Source organism: Neophocaena asiaeorientalis, unplaced genomic scaffold (genome assembly GCF_003031525.2).
Source record: "Neophocaena asiaeorientalis asiaeorientalis breed wild unplaced genomic scaffold, Neophocaena_asiaeorientalis_V1.1 scaffold106, whole genome shotgun sequence".
In the NCBI taxonomy this organism is placed as follows: Eukaryota; Metazoa; Chordata; class Mammalia; order Artiodactyla; family Phocoenidae; genus Neophocaena; species Neophocaena asiaeorientalis.
In genome coordinates, this window is record NW_020172597.1 from 517,968 (window position 1) to 536,985 (window position 19,018).

General features: G+C 37.5%; 1 protein-coding gene across 1 annotated transcript in view; it reads left to right on the forward strand.

Annotated features, from left to right (window-relative positions):
• Positions 1 to 19,018, forward strand: part of AGO3 (argonaute RISC catalytic component 3) — a 119,082-nt gene continuing 100,064 nt past the window's right edge. The window contains exon 1 of the mRNA XM_024738807.1: positions 1 to 52. Within this exon, the coding sequence (XP_024594575.1) occupies positions 34 to 52 (19 nt within the window). The 5' untranslated portion in view covers positions 1 to 33. The remainder of the gene's footprint in view (positions 53 to 19,018) is intronic.

Here is a 19,018-nt window from a genome sequence, read left to right on the forward strand (position 1 = left end):
TTCTCGCTGGAAGCATTCCCCCCAGCTCCATGAATGGAAATCGGCTCCGCAGGTGAGTGAGTCAGAGCTGCTGGTCCGTCCGTTGGGGGTAACCGCAGAGCATCGTCGCTCCCCGCGCCCCGGCCCAGGTGCGCGAGGTGAGCGCCTTCCCCCTTCGGTCCCCCGCCCGGCCCTTCCTCCGCCTCCCCGCAGACCCGCCGCAGTTCCCTGGAGCCACGGAGTAGGCGATGACACTGCGGGGAAGAGACTGCTCAAAGGGTTGAAGTTTGGGGATCCCTAGGCCATATTACTCTTTTTTCCCCGGAGTCTAGAAGGGTTTGCCATCTTTTTTGTTACTCCAGTTGAAGATACAACGGGGTGTGTATTCTTTAATCGGGTAGTGTGTCCCGTAGAGGCACTGGGTGGCCAGCCTTCTCCCTTATGTATCTCCCTTCTGTAGTTGTGAAGATGCATTAAGATAACAGATGAGAATTAAGTTTGAAACAGGTATTAGTGCAACGTCAAATGCAAGATGGAATTACTTCCATCCCCGAGTTCTCATCTATGTTTGTGGCAGCATGGTACATATAATAGTTCCTGAGGATCTTGGAAATGTCATATCAGCCTGGATCACTGCTGATGTGAGGAGGTAGATCTTAAAATTGCTGACTATATATGTATGTTTTCATTCTATATTCCCTAGAGAATCGGCTGTCATATTCTTGGAAATTTGGAATTTAAGAAAACTGCTTCTCTCCTTGGGAAAAAAATGACAGTCTTGAGAAAAAATTGCATCATGGGCAGTACTTATTTTAAAAAAAGAAAAAGCACTTGTTACGGTCTGTAATTAATTGAAGGACATAAAGTAGGTGTTACATAACGATTTGCTTTCCAAATGATCATATTTGGTATGTTAAATTTGGAAGTATGCTTCATCCAGCCAGTCACAGTTTTATAACTTAATTATGAAAATATTAAGCGGCGGGTGTCTTCTTACTAATAATACCACAAGTCCCTGAAATTCACATCTCATTTTGCCAATTTGAGAGGCACCTAAATATGAGATAAGAAAAACTTATATGAAAGAAGCCAGTGACATAATGATATTAAAGATTTTGTTGACTACGTTAAGGAGTATAATTGTCAAATAGATGCAGAAAGCCCTTAGGAATTGTAGAGGTGGGCTGGGGAGAAGGGTTTATTACAAGTTTTATTATATGGAATTTTCTCTAATCAATTTTTACCGTGTCTCTTTTGCATGCTCTTTTTTTTTTTTCATGTCTCCTTAAAAAGAGAAAGGTTTGTCTAGATTGTGAAGAGCTTTAGACTCTCGTTTGTTTATCATTGATTTGTAGGTTTCCGAAACTATGTTGCTTTTGTTTTCCAGTTTTCTAATACACTGTTTAGGGAATGTGATGATTTGGGAGCTATACCTGATTTTTACATAACTGTTCTGTTGTTGAGCCTGGAAAACAAACATGAAAGTTAAACACTTAACTACTTATCCTAAAATTTTAAAGATATTTCCAAAAATTTTTAAGGTTCTTTTCTTTTTTGCGTTTTTCATGTGAAATTATTCCCAAATATATATGGGCAACATCTTAGAAAATACTTCTGAAGTCAAACTGCCTAGCCAAGGGGTCCAACTCACCAAGTACGATTCAGTAAATGCTCCTAAGAATTCTTGAGCTATAGATAAGTTTTACTTCTTTTTGCATGAGCCGTTGCTGAAATATATACCTATTTAACTGTCCTCACATCTGAGGAGGTATAGTTAGATTTGTCAGCCATATGCTTGGACATCGTGAAACACAAAGTTTATTCTTCAGTGCAGTTTATACATGATTGACTGTAATTTAATGATGAAGATAAAGTGTAATTTGACTTAAGATTGTCATCATCAAAACCAAAATTTTCATTCTTCCTGAGACGTGTAATTGTTATGCTGCAAGTGAAATCGAAAGCATAATTGGGAAAAATGTGCAACTAAGTCTAAAATCAAGAATTTGACAGATACATATTTTGGTTTAAAAAATTTTAGATGCGTATTTTCTCTGATAGTCTATTGAGTCAGTGTTGGATCTTGGCTCTCCAGTTTTGTTCTAAGTTTTTCTTTTGTGTGGAGATTCTCAGGAATCATCTTATGGCAAAATATTTTAAATTCTAATTGTTAGGTGGATACATAGAAAACTTAAATTTATTTACATTAGAGGATTAGAGATACAAATTCTATATAATTGTTCCTTGGCAAATCGTTCTTCACTAAAAGTTAATATTTGTCTATTCTTCCCTTTTGCATGTAATATTTTAAGTGATCTTTTAAGGATGTCCTGTACAATGTAGTGATTTAGTACTGTGTTAACTCTGATTTAACCAAAAAGCTGGCAGGCACAATTGGTTTTTAAATAATAATAATCAGTAGTTTAGCATCTGTGCCTATGAATCCTTAGTTAGGGGAACTTCTGATGAAACCCTATTTTTTTATGCTTTAATTACAGCTGGACTAAGAGTATATATATTTTCATTCCAAATAAAGTGGGAATAAAAGAAGCAGAAACATTCATTAAGATATCAGTTCTCCTGCGTAGCTATCTTTTAGGACTGTACTATTCTAGTCTGTATTTTTAGGTAAAGTCAGACTACTGTTAAAGGGCAGAAGGAATTGTACTTACCTACCAATGGAAGAAAAACATTTTCTATTACCTTAAATTAATAATAATGCAAAGTGATTTGACATGTTTGGTAGATGTCTTATACAGCCTTGCAAAAGTGAATAGACTATGTTTCTTAGTTATATTCTTGAATTCCTGTTTGAATGTAGTTGTTTTAGGACTCTGTGCTTCTTTAATAATAAAAATCAAGAAAAGTTATTTGAGAACAAGTTCCAAAGGATGTGTGGAAGCTCAATTTGAATGAGGTGGATAAAAGTTGTGGATTCAAAGTACTAAAATATGTAATGCCATTAGGTTTTCAGTTTAGTATTTCTTTAATCCCTTGGGAAATGTTTTTATTGTTATATAGATTTTTCTCACTTGTAGATTTTTGTCTTGAAGAAGATAAAATGCTGTTCTGTCTAGAGGGCATGAATTATAAACATGGAAAAGGTTTATTCTACTTTGTTGTCGCTTAACTTTTAGCTAGTGCTGCTCTGGAGTGACCATTTTAACTTTTTCTCTAGTATTTATTGCTGTTGACTGGCATTGGGACTTATAAAAATGTGCAAGATTATTTTGATATTTGTTTTAGAATTTAATTTCTCTGACAGTGATGGAAAGCCCTGGGGGAAAACTGTAAAGGAGGCAAGAAACAACGTTTTTCTTCTAAACAAAGACTTGAAAGTAAAGCGGGAAAAAGAACATCTATGAAACCCTTAAACATAATTCGATTAACATGATGAAGACTTCAAAAAATTATCCTTGATTTCATCACCCTGATATAACCACTCTTTAAAGTTTTAAACCAATTTCCAAGCTAATAAATGTATTAATTAAAAAAAATTTTTTAATGAAGTAATTTAGGAAAGTGGTTAAAATGAATGAAACAGTTTCTAAGTGCTACGTTTGCTCTTTCAGAGAATTTTATGTAATAGGTTGATAATTTAGAATTAATTTATATTATCCAGTGGGAACATTGCATTTGTTTGGTTCTGTAGGCCTGGTCTGAAAGTATGCAAAGAGGCCAGAGGCCCTGTAAAGGGGACATTTCCAGGAAAAGTTCTATGTTGTATATGGAAAAACCCTGGCTCGAGATAGAATTCTTGCCAAATTGTCATAAACTGTTAGATTCTAATTGAATACTACATTGCTTTATATCACAACCATCTTTTTTCACACTGGTTTCCATAGTCTTAAAATAATTGAGGGTCTACCTGAAAGATGAATTAAATATTATATTTCGTTAATCTAAAAAATTTTTTTCCTCTTATAATACTTAAAACTAGGATCTTAAGTAATTTATGTGTGGTTTGGTTTTCTTTTGTTTTAATGGATGGGAGGAAAAGGCAAGTGATCTGTTTTCAGGAAGGTAAAGCTAAAAAGATAATTTATTTAAGAATAGTATTCTTTCCAAACCTGTTTAGTCTCGGTTTGTTGTGATGAACAGCATTCACCAGACATTCCTGCTTCTAATTCAGTTGTCTAGGATACTCAATAGACCCTCATTCTTGGCTCATTAACAAAACAGATGTGAGAAAGAATATTGTGTGGTTTTTCAACCATAGTGGTTATGCTGTTAGGATACATGAACAGCCTTTCTGTATTTGGAGTTTCTATAGTTTTCTGCCTTTATCTGTGTTTTTAATATTAATGATTTTCTTTGGCTACCCATTGCTTTAAAAAAAAAAAAGACTGCTGAGATTTAGCAAAATCTTGTTACACAACTGATGCTTTCTCTTGTATCTTAAATGTGGGCTCTCTGTGGTTTGGTTGCAATAAATTATGTACATTAGTCTGGAATGTTAGTTTAATGAAATAATCTGGAAGAATTCTTTGTTTTAAATCAGCCAGTTATTCCTCTGTTGTTTCTAAATTATCAGGTTCTTGAGAAATCAGAAGATATCTGTAGGATATAGTCATGGGATATTTTTATATTCTTCATTTTTGCAAGAAAGTGTTCTCGGTTGTAGGCTTAACATAATACAATTTTTGAGTCATTACCAATATTTGATATTTTAACTGATTTCTAAATCTAACAACAGAAGTTCATTAATATATCTCTGAATTTTAAAAAAGGTTGAAGAATAGATTGCAAAATAGGCTTATGTCTTAGCAGTGAAGTCCTTTTTTTTGTTTGTTTGAAGAAACTTATAGCTTCTAAATTAGGACTTGCTCTCTATCTGGGTATTTAACATAAAAGTGGCATTCTCTAAAATTACTCAAAATTTTTCTAAATTTTTGCTTGGGTGATCAAAGTTTTTCAAAAGCTACCCAAACTTTAATTATAAAATAAATCACAAGGCATTTCCATAGTGCGTGGGCTACTTGTTTTCCAGGGAGAAAAATGGCTTTGAAATAATGGTTCCCCATAGTGCATCTGAGAAATTTAACCCCCAACAGTCGAATGTTCTAGAGTGATTATTTAGCTACAGTGAATATAATAAATGTAATCTGTTAAAAGTGCATTGTGTTCATACAGGTTCACTGAATGAATACGTAGACTTAGTAGATAAGAAGTTACTGAAATCTCATGCTGATGTTTACTAGTTAGCCTTGTGGACTTAACTAGTAAACAGAGGCATTTAATTATGTCAGATTTTGAGGTCAACACATTTATTTTTTCAAAACAAAAATAAAAATTTTTTCCTGGTTGTAAAAATGCATGTTTATTATTTTTTAAAAAGCAAACAGTAAAAAAAAAAAAAAAAAAAAGCAAACAGTAAAGGAAAGTCTAAAATAGAAATGACAATAATATGATCCCATTCTCCAGATAAAACCATTGCAAATTTTTCTTGTATATCTTCTCAAGCGTCCATCTGTCATCATATTGTTTTTAACCTGCTTTTTCTACTCAATATTGTATCATGGATATTTTTCCTTATCATTACTTATATCTATGTAGCAATATAGCAACATAATAATTTTTACTGAGTACATAGCATTTAAATTTTTTATTTTATTTATTTATTTTTTTGCTGCACTGCGTGGCTTGTGGGATCTTAGTTCTCAGAGCAGGGATTGAACCCAGGCCCTTGGCAGTGAAAGTGCGAAGTTCTAACCACTGGACTGCCAGGGAATTCCCACGTTTAATTTTATATTATTAATTAGTGTCATTGATGGTGGATTAGATTTCTTTCCAGTTTTTTATAAAATTATAACTAAAACTTTGGTAATTATCCTAATATATACATCTTTGTATAGTGATCCGGTGATTGCTTTAGGATAAATTCCTAGAAGTAGAATGGTTGAAACGAGGTATCCCATGAATATCAAAGCAAAAGTTCCCAGTGAAAATCCACAATTTGGTAATAGGCTATAGTAGTGCTGTAGTTGATTCTTATTTCTTCATTGCTTATTTTCATCAATCACATTTACTATAGACTATAATTTAGCTTTGGACTCACTAGTACACGTGTACACGTTAGATTGTTAGGTCAGTGAACAACACGCACATATGCTTTGAAAATGTATGGTTTTTTGTTTGAAGTTTAACATGGTTAGTTGTTATTAGCCAGTACTTGCTGTAGCTACTAAAAGAAAAGTTTGAAGTAGAAATGCCAGATAGTGCTTTTTATTTCTGTGTAATTACATTTTCAACTCTAGTGGGCAATATATGTATTTGTTAAATAACTAAAATATGCCTCTCTGGAAGTATAATTTGTTGTATTGACAGAATTATTTCTTCCAGTAATTTACATTAAAATATTTTGTATACTTAAATTTGATGATTTTATGGTCAGTTACAGTAGAGTTCTGTTACATTGCTTATTCATGAAACAGAATTTTGGTTTTTACCAGTTTATATAAAAAGCATGAGGGAAAATAACAATAGTGGAGAAAAAAATCGTCAGTGGAATATAGTGTAGAAAGCATGGGTTTTGGAAACAAATCCTGGCTCTCAAATTAACATGGTAACGATGTGTCATTGTAGGTTCATCGATTGTAACAAATGTACCACTCTGGTGTGGGGATGTTGATATTCGGGGAGGCTGTGCATATGTGGGGGCAGGAGGCATATGGGCAATCTCTACCTTCTGCTCAGTTTTGCTGTGAACCCACAACTGCTCTAAAAAATAAAGTCTATTAAAAAAATTAATTGTGACTTGGGGCAGTGCTTTTAATCTTCCTTAATCTTAGTTTCCTTATCTGTATAATGGTATAGTAAAGAGATTCAGTATGCAAAGGAAATGACATTCCTCTCTTCCTAATTTTTAAGACATTTTATTATAGAAAATTGAGGATGTATATGCAGAACTGTATAATAAACTCCCAGGTACCCATCGCCCATGTCCAGTCATGTCCGTTCTACTTTCCCCTCCCCTGTATTTTTTGAAGCATATTCTAGACATAATAATATTTTATTTATAAATATCTACTAAGTACATCTATAAGAGATATGGGGGACTTCCCTGGTGGTCCAGTGGTTAAGACTCCATGCTTTCACTGCAGGGGGAGCGGGTTCAATCCCTGGTTGGGGAACCTTGCAAGGCGAAGCCAAAAAAAAAAAAGTTATGGACTCTTTAAATAAGCCACAGTACCATTATCACAGCATAAAATAATAGTATAACCCTTTATATCAAATATTCAATCAGTATTCAAATTTCAACTTGTCTCAGATATTATTCTTTTTTTTTTTAAACAATTTGCCTTTTTAAAATTTATTTCATTTTTGAGTCAGGATCCAGATAAGTTTCCCACATTGTGAATGATTGATACGTCTTTTAAGTGCCTCTTAATTTGTAAGTTTTCTATCCTCTTTCCCCCTACAATTTATGGATTGTTTGTCCTTTTAGACTTTCTCACAGTCTGGATTTTGCTGGTTCCATCTTCATGGTGTAATTTAACGTGTTTCTCTAAATTTACTGTAAACTGCTAGGACCAAAAAGCTTGATCAGATTCAAGGCATGTGGGATCTTAGTTCCCCATCCAACCAGGGATCGAACCCCCATCCCGTGCTGTCCGGACGCACAGGCTCAGCGGCCATGGCTCACGGGCCCAGCCGCTCCGCGGCACGTGGGATCCTCCCGGACAGGGGCACGAACCCGTGTTCCCTGCATCGGCAGGTGGACTCTCAACCACTGCGCCACCAGGGAACCCCAGGGTATTCCTTTTGAACTTACTGCAGCCAGGTTTTTGTCCCTAGAACTTCACTGAAATTGCTTTTATCTAAGTCAACAAAGAATTTGTTAAACCCAGTGGTCAGTTCCCAAATCTTAATTTTATTTGTCTCTTCAACTTCATTTGATTACTTTGCTTCCTTCTAGACATTCCTTTTCCACTTGGCTTCCTGGCCACCACATTCTCCAGGTCCTCCTCCAACCTTATTGGCTATCACTTTTCTGCTTCCTTGCTGTTTCATCTTCATCTCCCCAATCTCTAAACATTGGGAGTTTCCCAGAGCTTATTAGTATTCTTCTGTATCCTGCCACAGTCAGGGTGATCTCCTCTGGTCCAGTGGTTTCAAATATCACTAATATGCCAAGGGCACTCATAGCTACATTTCCAGCCTGGACCTCTCCCTTGAACTCCACACCCATCTAACTACCTACTAGATGCCTACTTGTACAGAAACCTTGACGTTAACATGTCCTAAAAATCCTCTTGATTTCTTCTCAAAGCTTTCTGTTATTCCTGAGTCTTTCCTGTCTCAGTAAGTGCATTTCCAATTCTTTTAGTTGCTTAGACCAAAAAGCTTTGAGAACTCTTTTCTCTCATACCCCACACCTAATCCATTAGCAGTTCCCATTAGGTCTACCATCTAAATATTTTCCACATTGACCTCATTCCCATAGCTGCTACCACCCCTGCCCTAGCCAACATTATCTTTTGCGTGGAAAGTCGACTAGCCCACTAACTGGTCTCCCTGCTTGTACTTTTACATATAATTTTTCATACAGCAGCTAGAGTGATTGTTTAAAAAAAGTTTAAGTCAGATCATAATGCTTCTTGATTCAGAACCCTTTGTTGGTTTCTCATGTCTCAGAATAAAAGCCAAAGACCTCATCATGGCTTGCAAATCCTATAAGATCTGATCTCCCAGCATCTTTCTGACCTCATCTCCTACCGTTCTCTCTGCTCCAGGCACAGTGGTCTCCTTGCTGTTCATCAAACACCAAGCAAACTTCTGCTTTTTCCTTTATACTTGATTTTTCCTTGCCTGGAATGTTCTTTCAGCTGTCTACATGACTTTTTCTTTCACTTCTGTTTTATGCCTACTTGTCACCTTTTCAAAGAGGTCTTCTTAGACAAACCTATCTAATATGGCTAACTACCCCCCACACACACACACATTTTCTATCCCCGTAACCTATCTTATTTTTTTAAAAATAAATTTATTTATTTATTTTTATTTTGGGCTGCATTGGGTCTTTGTTGCTGTGCGCGGACTAAGCGGCGAGTGGGGGCTACTCTTCATTGCGGTGCCCGTGCTTCTCATTGGATGGCTTCTCTTGTTGAAGAGCACGGGCTCTGGGTGCATGGGCTTCAGTAGTTGTGGCTCGCGGGCTCTAGAGCGCAGGCTCAGTAGTTGTGGCGCACAGGCTTAGTTGCTCCGCGGCATGTGGGATCTTCCCAGAGCAGGGCTCGAACCCGTGTCCCCTGCATTGGCAGGTGGATTCTTAACCACTGTGCCACCAGGGAAACCCTAACCTATCTTATTGTTTTATAGCAGTTATTACTACCTAATCGGCAAAAAAGAAATACAATATAATCTGCCCCACACCCCTATAAAACCTTCATGAGGACCAGGTCTTTATTGTTATTATTAAAATTATTATTCACTTGAACAGTGTTTCGCACTTAGGATACAGTAAATATTTGTGGGGTTTTTTTTGTTTGTTTGTTTTTTGTGATACGCGGGCCTCTCACTGTTGTGGCCTCTCCTGTTGCGGAGCACAGGCTCCGTACGCGCAGGCTCAGTGGCCATGGCTCACAGGCCCAGCCGCTTCGCGGCATGTGGGATCTTCCCGGACCGGGGCACGAACCCACGTCCCCTGCATCGGCAAGCAGACTCTCAACCACTGCGCCACCAGGGAAGCCCTACAGTAAATATCTGAACACATTTACGAGTCAATGAATGATAGATTTTCAGCACGTGTTAGTTTGTAGTAGTATAGTGTACTGATTAAAAGCCCAGGCTCTGAAATCAGACTACCTGTTTGCAAATCCTAGCTTTGCCACTTTCTGTGAACATGTTTTTTAATCTCCTTGTGCTTCAGTTTCCTCAGTATAATATAGTACCTGCCTCAAAAGTTATGTTGTAAGAAATCACCAAATGTATATCAGATATGTAATACTCAATACATGTTAGCTGTTATTGTTGTTGTAATTTTGGGTTATCCCCGAGTATATTGTGAACTACTTAAGCAAAGTAACTGACTTATTAATTAATCCATGTATCTATAAAACCTCGAACATAATAATTGTTCAATAAATAGAATAGATAAATGACTTTTTATGTTTTTGATTTTTAAAAAATTGTCTATGGGGGCAGTGAATTTCAGAAGAGAATGGGGGTTATAGAAAAATGAAGCATTATTATTAAGCCAATCCTGATAGTCATCTCATGTAAATAAAACAGCAGAAAGTTATTTTTTTAAACACATAAAAGGTTTTTTAAAATTGTAATGCCTAATGCTAGAGAGGGCATAGGAGAGAAATCTGGTGATAGTAATGCATTTATATGCCAGTTTGGTAGTAAATACCAAGAGTCAGAAACATGTTTCTGTTCCTATCCTTTGACCTGGTAGGTCTCTTTCTGAAATTTATCTGAAGGAAAAAATTCTATATGCCACTTTCCCTCTGTAGCTCCCCCAAATAAAACAGTAGATGCTTGATGCAGAGAAATTCACTTAGCATAGTTGTGTGAAATGTTGTAGCTGTTTATTTATATTAATATTTATTGAAGAGCTACTACTTTTTTTAATGGCTTCTGTGCCAGGCACATCTAGAATGTATAGGTCATTTTATCTCATTTTTAAAATAAGGTAACTGAATGTACCTCAACATAACAGAGGCCATATATGACAAAGCCCACAGCTAGTATCATACTCAGTGGTGAAAAGCTGAAAGCTTTTCCTCTGAGATCAGGAGCAAGACAAGAAGCCTCCTCTCAACACTTTTATTCAAATAGTGCTGGAAGTCCTAGCCAGAACAGTTAGGCAGGAAAAAGAAAGAAAAGGCATCTGAATTGGAATGGAAGGAGTAAAATTGTCTCTGTTTGCAGATGACATGCTATTATATATAGAAAACCCTAAAGACTGCATGAAAAACTATTAGAAGTAATAAATGAATTTAGTAGAGTTGCGGGATACAAAATCAATATACAAAATCTATTGCATTTCTGGACTTCCCTGGTGGTCCAGTGGTTAAGAATCCACCTTCCAGTGCAGAGGACGCAGGTTTGATCCCTGGTCGGGGAACTAAGATCCCACATACCGTGGGGCACCTGAGCCCGCGCGCCGCAACTACTGAGTCCGTGCGCTTTAGAGCCCATGTGCCACAACTAGAGAGCCCACGTGCTGCAACTGCTGAGTCCGCATGCTCTGGAGCCTGCGTGCCACAACTAGAGAAGCCCATGCAGCACAACGAAAGATCCCACATGCCTCAACGAAGATCCTGCATGCCGCAACTAAGACCCGATGCAGCCAAATAAATAAATAAATTTATAACAAAAAAGCCAAAATCTACTGCATTTCTATACACTAACAACTAAATATCAAAAGGATAAATTTTTTAGAAGTCCCATTTATGGTAGCATCAAAAACAATAAAATGCTTATGAATAAATTTAACCAAGAAAGTCAAAGATCTAGGGGCTTACCTGGTGGCACAGTGGTTGAGAGTCCGCCTGCCAATGCAGGGGACACGGGTTCGTGCCCCGGTCCGGGAAGATCCCACATGCCGCGGAGCAGCTGGGCCCGTGAGCCATGGCCAATGAGCCCGCGCGTCCAGAGCCTGTGCTCTGCAATGGGAGAGGCCACAACAGTGAGAGGCCCGCAGACTGCCAAAAAAGAAAAAGAAAGTCAAAGATCTACACATTGAAAACGATAAGACATTGATGAAAGCAATCAAAGAAGACACAAATATATGGAAGGATATCCTGTGCTCATGTATTGGAAGAATTAATATTGTTTAAATGTCCACACTACTCAAAGTGATCTACAGATTCAGTGCAGTCCCTATCAAAATTGCAATGGCCAAAAAAAAAAAAAAAGAAAGAAATTGCAATGGCATTTTCTACAGAAATAGAAAAAACAATCCTAAAATTTATGTGGAACCACAAAAGACCCCCAATAGCCAAAGCAGTCTTGAGAAGTATGAACAAAGAAAACTTCCTGATTTCAAACTATTTTATAAAGTTATGTCAAAACAGTGTGGTATTGGCATAAGAATAGGCACATAGATCAATGTGAGCCCAGAAATAAACCCATGCATGTATGGTCAGTTAGTTTTTGACAAAGGAGCAAAGACTATACAGTGGGTAAAGGATAGTCTCTTCAATAAATGGTGTTGGGTAAACTGGATAGCCATATGCAAAAGAATGAAACTAGACCCCAACTTATACCATGTATAGAAATTAAAATGGATCAAAGACTTTAACAGAAGACCTGAAACCATAAAACTAGAAGAAAACAGCACATGAGCTCCTTGACATTGGTCTTGGCAATGATTTTTAAAATTTAATAGCAAAAGCAAAGGCAACAAAAGCAAAAATAAAGAGGTGAGACTCCATCAAATTAAAAAGCTTCTGCTCAGCAAAGGAAACCATTGACAAAATTAAAAAGAAACTTATAGAATGGGAGAAAATATTTGCAAACCACATACCTGATATGGGGTTAGTATCCAAAATATACAAGAAACTCTTATAACTCAGTAGCAAAAAAAACCAACTCAGTTAAAAAATGGGCAAAGGGCGGAGCAGCTAAGCCTGTGCACCACAACCACTGAGCCTGCGCTCTAGGGCCCGCGAACCACAATTACTGAGCCCGCGTGCCACAACTACTAAAGCCCACGCGCCTAGAGCCTGAGCTCTGCAACAAGAGAAGCCACTGCAATGAGAAGCCCGCTCACCGCAACGAAGAGTAGCCCCCGCTCGCAGCAACTAGAGAAAGCCTGCACAGCAACGAGGACCCAACAATGAAGACCCAATGCAGCCATAAATAAATAGATAGATAGATAGATAAATTTATTAAAAAAATAAAATGGGCAAAGGACCTGAATAGACATTTTTCCAAAGAAGACATACAAATGGCCAACTGGTACATAAAAGGTGCTCAGCATCACCAGTCATCATGGAAATGCAAATCAAAACCACAGTGAGATATAACCTCATACCTGTTAGGATGACTTTTATCAAAAAGACAAGATGATAAATGCTGTTGAGAGTGTGGAGAAAAGAGAAGCCTTATACACTGTTGGTGGGAACATAAATTGGTACGGCCATGATGGAAAACTGTATGGAGGTTCCTCAAGAAATTAAAAATAGAGCCACCATATGTTCCTTTACCAGGGGGGAAGGGTGGAGGGGAGAGATAGATTGGGAGTTTGGGATTGACATGTACCCACCGCTGTATTTAAAATAGATAACCAACAAGGACCTACTGTATAGCACAGGGAACTCTGCACAATATTCTGTAATAACCTAGATGGGGAAAGAATTTGAAAGAAATAGACACATGTATATGTATAACTGAATCACTTTACTGTTCACGTGAAGCTAACACACAACTGGTACATAAAAGGTGCTCAGCATCACCAGTCATCATGGAAATGCAAATCAAAACCACAGTGAGATATAACCTCATACCTGTTAGGATGACTTTTATCAAAAAGACAAGATGATAAATGCTGTTGAGAGTGTGGAGAAAAGAGAAGCCTTATACACTGTTGGTGGGAACATAAATTGGTACGGCCATGATGGAAAACTGTATGGAGGTTCCTCAAGAAATTAAAAATAGAGCCACCATATGTTCCTTTACCAGGGGGGAAGGGTGGAGGGGAGAGATAGATTGGGAGTTTGGGATTGACATGTACCCACCGCTGTATTTAAAATAGATAACCAACAAGGACCTACTGTATAGCACAGGGAACTCTGCACAATATTCTGTAATAACCTAGATGGGGAAAGAATTTGAAAGAAATAGACACATGTATATGTATAACTGAATCACTTTACTGTTCACGTGAAGCTAACACAACATTGTTAATCAACTATACTCCAATATTTAAAAAAAAAAAAAGAATAGGGCTACCATATATTCCAGCAATCCCACTTCTGGGTATATATCCGAAGGAAACGAAACCATTATCTTGAAGAGATATCTGTACTCTAATGTTCATTGCAGCATTCACAGTAGCCAGGGTATGGAGACTATCTTAAGTATCCATCAGCGGATGAATGAATCAAGAAAATGTGATATGTGTGTACACACACACACACACACACACACACACACACACACACACACACACACACACATGCACATAGTGGAATATTACTTAGCCTTAAAAAAAGAAGGGAATCCTGTTATTTCTGACAACATGGATGAGCCTGGAGGGCACTATGCTAAGTATAATAAGACAAAGACAAATACTACATGGTGTCACTTATATGTGGAATCTAAAAAAAAAGTCAAACTGAGAAACAGTAGAAAAATGGTTGCCAGGGAGTGGGGGAAATAGGGAAAAGTTGGTACAAGGGTACAAACTTTGAGCTATAAAATAAATAAGGTCTGAGGATCCAATGTATCACACAGTGACTATAGTTGATAATACTCTGCTGTATAATTGAAATTTGCTGAGAGAGTAGAACTTAAATGTTCTAAGTCCCCCCTCATCCCCCAAAAAAGGTGAATATGTAGAGTGATGAATGAGTTAATTAACTTGATGGGGAGAATCTTTTCACAGTGCACAGGTATGTCAAATCATTGTGTTGTGCAGTCTAAATATCATTTTAAAAAATACACTACCAAACGTAAAATAGATGGCTAGTGGGAAGCAGCCGCATAGCACAGGGAGATCAGCTCGGTGCTTTGTGACCACCTGGAGGGGTGGGATAGGGAGGGTGGGAGGGAGACGCAAGAGGGAGGAGATATGGGGATATATGTGTACATATAGCTGATTCACTTTGTTATAAAGCAGAAACTAACACACCATTGTACAGCAGTTATACTCCAATAAAGATGTTAAAAAAAAAAAAGATCCCACATATAAGTGAAAATAATAATAATAATAGGCAACTGAGTCTTAGAGGCTGTGACTTTCCCCTGGTCATTAGATCTGGAATTTGAACTCAGGTTTGAGACCATACTTCAGTTGAAGTAATTAATATAATTACTCCTTTTATCAGTTAAGAGTTTTAGTTGCAGATAACAGCAATCCAACAGAAACTAATTTAAGCAAAAGGGGTTTATTGGCTCATGGAACGCAAGGCAGGTTGAATAGCAAGCAATAGGAAGAACCGGTTTGTAGCTGAGCTTGCATCTGGAGCAGGTGGAACTAGTAACTCATGGTATCAGACTACTCCATCTCTTATTTTGATTTCTCTCAATTTGTAGCTCTCTACTTGTAGCTTCCATTTTCTCTCACTGTTGATTGGCTTTTTCTACACATCAGAACACCTGATCTCCAACAGCTATTATATCTCACAGCTTTAGTCCCTGAAGAGGAAATACCTGATTGTTGTTTAGGTCCCAAGTTAAAACCAAAAAAAATTCCCAGGGAAAAGGCTTATTACTTTCTCTTGGTTCTGGTGTCCATCCCTAGATGAGTCAGTTGTGGTGTCAGCTTCACGTAAGAACATATCAGTTGCTGGTATTCATGTAGTACGTGAGAGTGTGTGTAGTTTTCAAGAGAATAGCCAGTAGGTGGAGGAAAAGGGTGGGGTTGTGTTTAGCATACAATCCTGTGAATATCCACTACAACTGCTTATGTTTCACTATTTATAATAGTGAAACATTGGAAGCAAGCTAAATATTCTTGAGTGGAACCTGGTCAGTTTTACTTCATCAACTTAATGTATTATTACATAACCATTAAAATTATGAATATGAAGACCTTAGTAATACAGATATGCTTATGAGGCTATGTTAAGTGGGAACAGAATATAACATTTTATATACAGTGTGTTTGCTACTGTGAAACTTGAAAATGTAATGGAAGGGATTCAGATTACTCAAACAAATTTATGAGGTAGTGTGACAGAGGGTCACTGTGCTCCACAGTCTGGTCCCTAGCTTTGCAGATCCTGATGCTTGGTTTTGCCAGGCATCCAGAGCTGATCATCACCTTGAGGGACCGATTGATGCTAACCAAGTTCACAAGAAACTAATATATAAGTCATAATGCCAATTTAATTATTTACAAAGAAAAATACTATTTCCAGAGCATAAAGAAGATTCATGTTGACTAGTCAGCGACTTATCTCCCTCCGGCCATCTATATGGGTATACAGACAGTAATCAGAAGGTTGCTTTGTAATCGTGGAATCAGAACAAGGGACTTAATATGATGTGCTCTTTAGTATTAGGGATAGAAATATGAGTCACTCATAAACTCTGTCCTCAGGTCACTCAATTTGTAAGAAAATGCAGGTAGTTAAATAGCTATAGAATTTTCTCCGTGTGGAGTAGACAGATTATTTTATTAGGCTCAGAACTTCCACTAAAGAAAACTAAAAAATCTGGATAAGATGAAGCAAAATGCCTTCTTAAGAGGATGGAATAATTAAGAATAGGTTACTGAAAATCAGACATTCTGTATCACAACCACTAGTTGGGAGACTATTTCCCTTTATTTTATTTTTATAAATTTATTTATTTATTTTTGGGCTGCGTTGGGTCTTCTTTGCTGAGCATGGGCTTTCTCTAGTTGTGGCGAGCAGGGGCTACTCTTTGTGCAAGCTTCTCGTTGCGGTGGCTTCCGTTGTTGAGCACGGGCTCTAGGCGTGCGGGTTTCAGTAGTTGTGACACGTGGGCTCAGTAGTTGTGGCACACGGGCTTAGTTGTTCCGAGGCATGTGGGATCTTCCCAGACCAGGGATCAAACCCGTGTCCCCTGCATTGGCAGGCGGATTCTTAACCACTGCGCCACCAGGGAAGTACCCCCTGAGTTAATTTTTGAAAAATGTTTTAAGTCTGTGTCCAGATTCTTTTTTTTTTTTTCCCCTTTAGCATGTGGATATCCATCCACTTGTTTATCAGCACCATTGCTTGAAAAGACTCCTTTTTCCGTTGAATTGCCTTTGCTCCTTTGTCAAAGATCAGTTGACTTGTGGTTCAATTTTGGGGCTGTGTATTCCTCTGATGTATTTTTCTATTCTTTGACAAAACCCCACACTGTCGCAATTATTGTAGCCTTATACGTTAGCACCAAAAAAAGAAAAGAAAGAAATACTTAGGTATAAATCTAACAAAATACGTACGAGATCTATGTGAGGAAAACTACAAAACTCTGGTTTAAAAAAATCAAAGAAATCAAAGAAAATCTAAATAAATAGAGATATTTTATTATACATGGATAGGAAGACTCAGTATAAAGATGTCAGCTCTTCTCAACTTGATTTATATACTTAGCACAATTCCAAGCAAAATCCCAGCAAGTTATTTTGTGGATATTGACAAACTGATTGTAAAGTTTATAGGGAAAGGCAAAATACCCAGAACAGCTACATGATATTAAAGGAGATTAAAGTCAGAGAACTGATTGACAGTACCTGATTTCAAAACTTACTGTAAAATATCATAATCGAGACAGTGTATTATTGACAAAAGGATAAACAAATATATCAGTGGAACACAATAGAGAGCAGAGCAGAATGGGTTCCAATCCCAGTTCTGCTACTTACTAGCTATGAAATTTTAGGCAAATCATTTCAGTTTTCCTCATCTATAAAATCATTATGAAGTTTGGGGTTCCATTTGTTTATTTTTGCTTTTATTTCTATTGCCTTGGGAGACTGACCTAAGAAAACGTTGGTATGATTTATAATCAAACTTATAAGGTTTTGCACAGCAAAGGAAACCATAAACAAAATGCAAAGGCATCCTACGGACTGGGAGAAAAATATTTACAAGTGATGCGACCGACAGGGCTTAATTTCCAAAATATACAAACAGCTCCTACAATTCAATGACAAAAAAACCCATTAAAAAAGGTGGGCAGAAGACCTAAATAGACATTTCTACAAAGAAGACATAAAGATGGCCAACAGGAACATGAAAAGATGTTCCACATCGCTAATTATTAGAAAAATGAAAATCAAAACTACAGTGAGAGGGCTTCCCTGGTGGCGCAGTAGTTGAGAGTCCGCCTGCCGATGCAGGGGACATGGGCTCGTGCCCCGGTCCGGGAAGATCCCACATGCCGCAGAGCGGCTGGGCCCATGAGCCGTGGCCGCTGGGCCTGCAAGTCTGGAGCCTGTGCTCCGCAACAGGAGAGGCCACAACAGTGAGAGGCCCACGTACCGCCAAAAAAAAAAAAAAAAACTACAGTGAGGTATCACCTCACACCAGTCAGAATGACCATCATCAAATTTACAAATAATAAATGCTGGAGGGTGTGTGGAGAAAAAGGAACCCTCCTACACTGTTGGTGGGAATGTAAATTGGTACAGTTACTATGGAAAACAGTATGGAGGTTCCTCAAAAAACTAAAAATAGAGTTGTCATATGATCCAGCAATCCCACTCCTGGGCATATACTCAGACAAAACTGTAATTCGAAAAGATACATGCACCCCTATGTTCATAGCAGCACTATTTACAATAGCCAAGACATGGAAACAGCCTAAATGTCCATCAACAGATGAATGGATAAAGAAGATGTGGTATATGTACAGAATGGAATATTACTCAGCCATTAAAAAGAATGAAATAATGCCATTTGCAACAACATGGATGGACCTAGAGATTATCATACTAAGCAAAGTAAGTCAGAAAGAGAAAGACTATACTATATAATATCACTTATATGTGGAATCTAAAGTACAACACAAATGAACATATCTATGAAAGACAAACAGACTACAGACAGAACAGATTTGTGGTTGCCAAGGGAGAGGCTGGGTTGGGGAGGGAAGGACTTGGAGTTTGGGATTAGCAGATGTAAACTATTATATATCAGATGGATAAACAACAAGGTCCTACTGTATAGCACAGGGAACTATATTCAATATCCTGTGATAAACCACATTGGAAAAGAATATGAAAAAGAATATATATGTATAACTGAGTCACTTTGCTGTACAGCAGAAATTAAACACAACAATGTAAATCAACTATACTTCAATAGTTAAAAAAAAATTATTGCAAGGTTTGGTAAGAGCTTGATAAATTTTATCTGTTGTTCATGTTCTGATTTTATCCTGACAGGATTCATAAGAAAGAGGC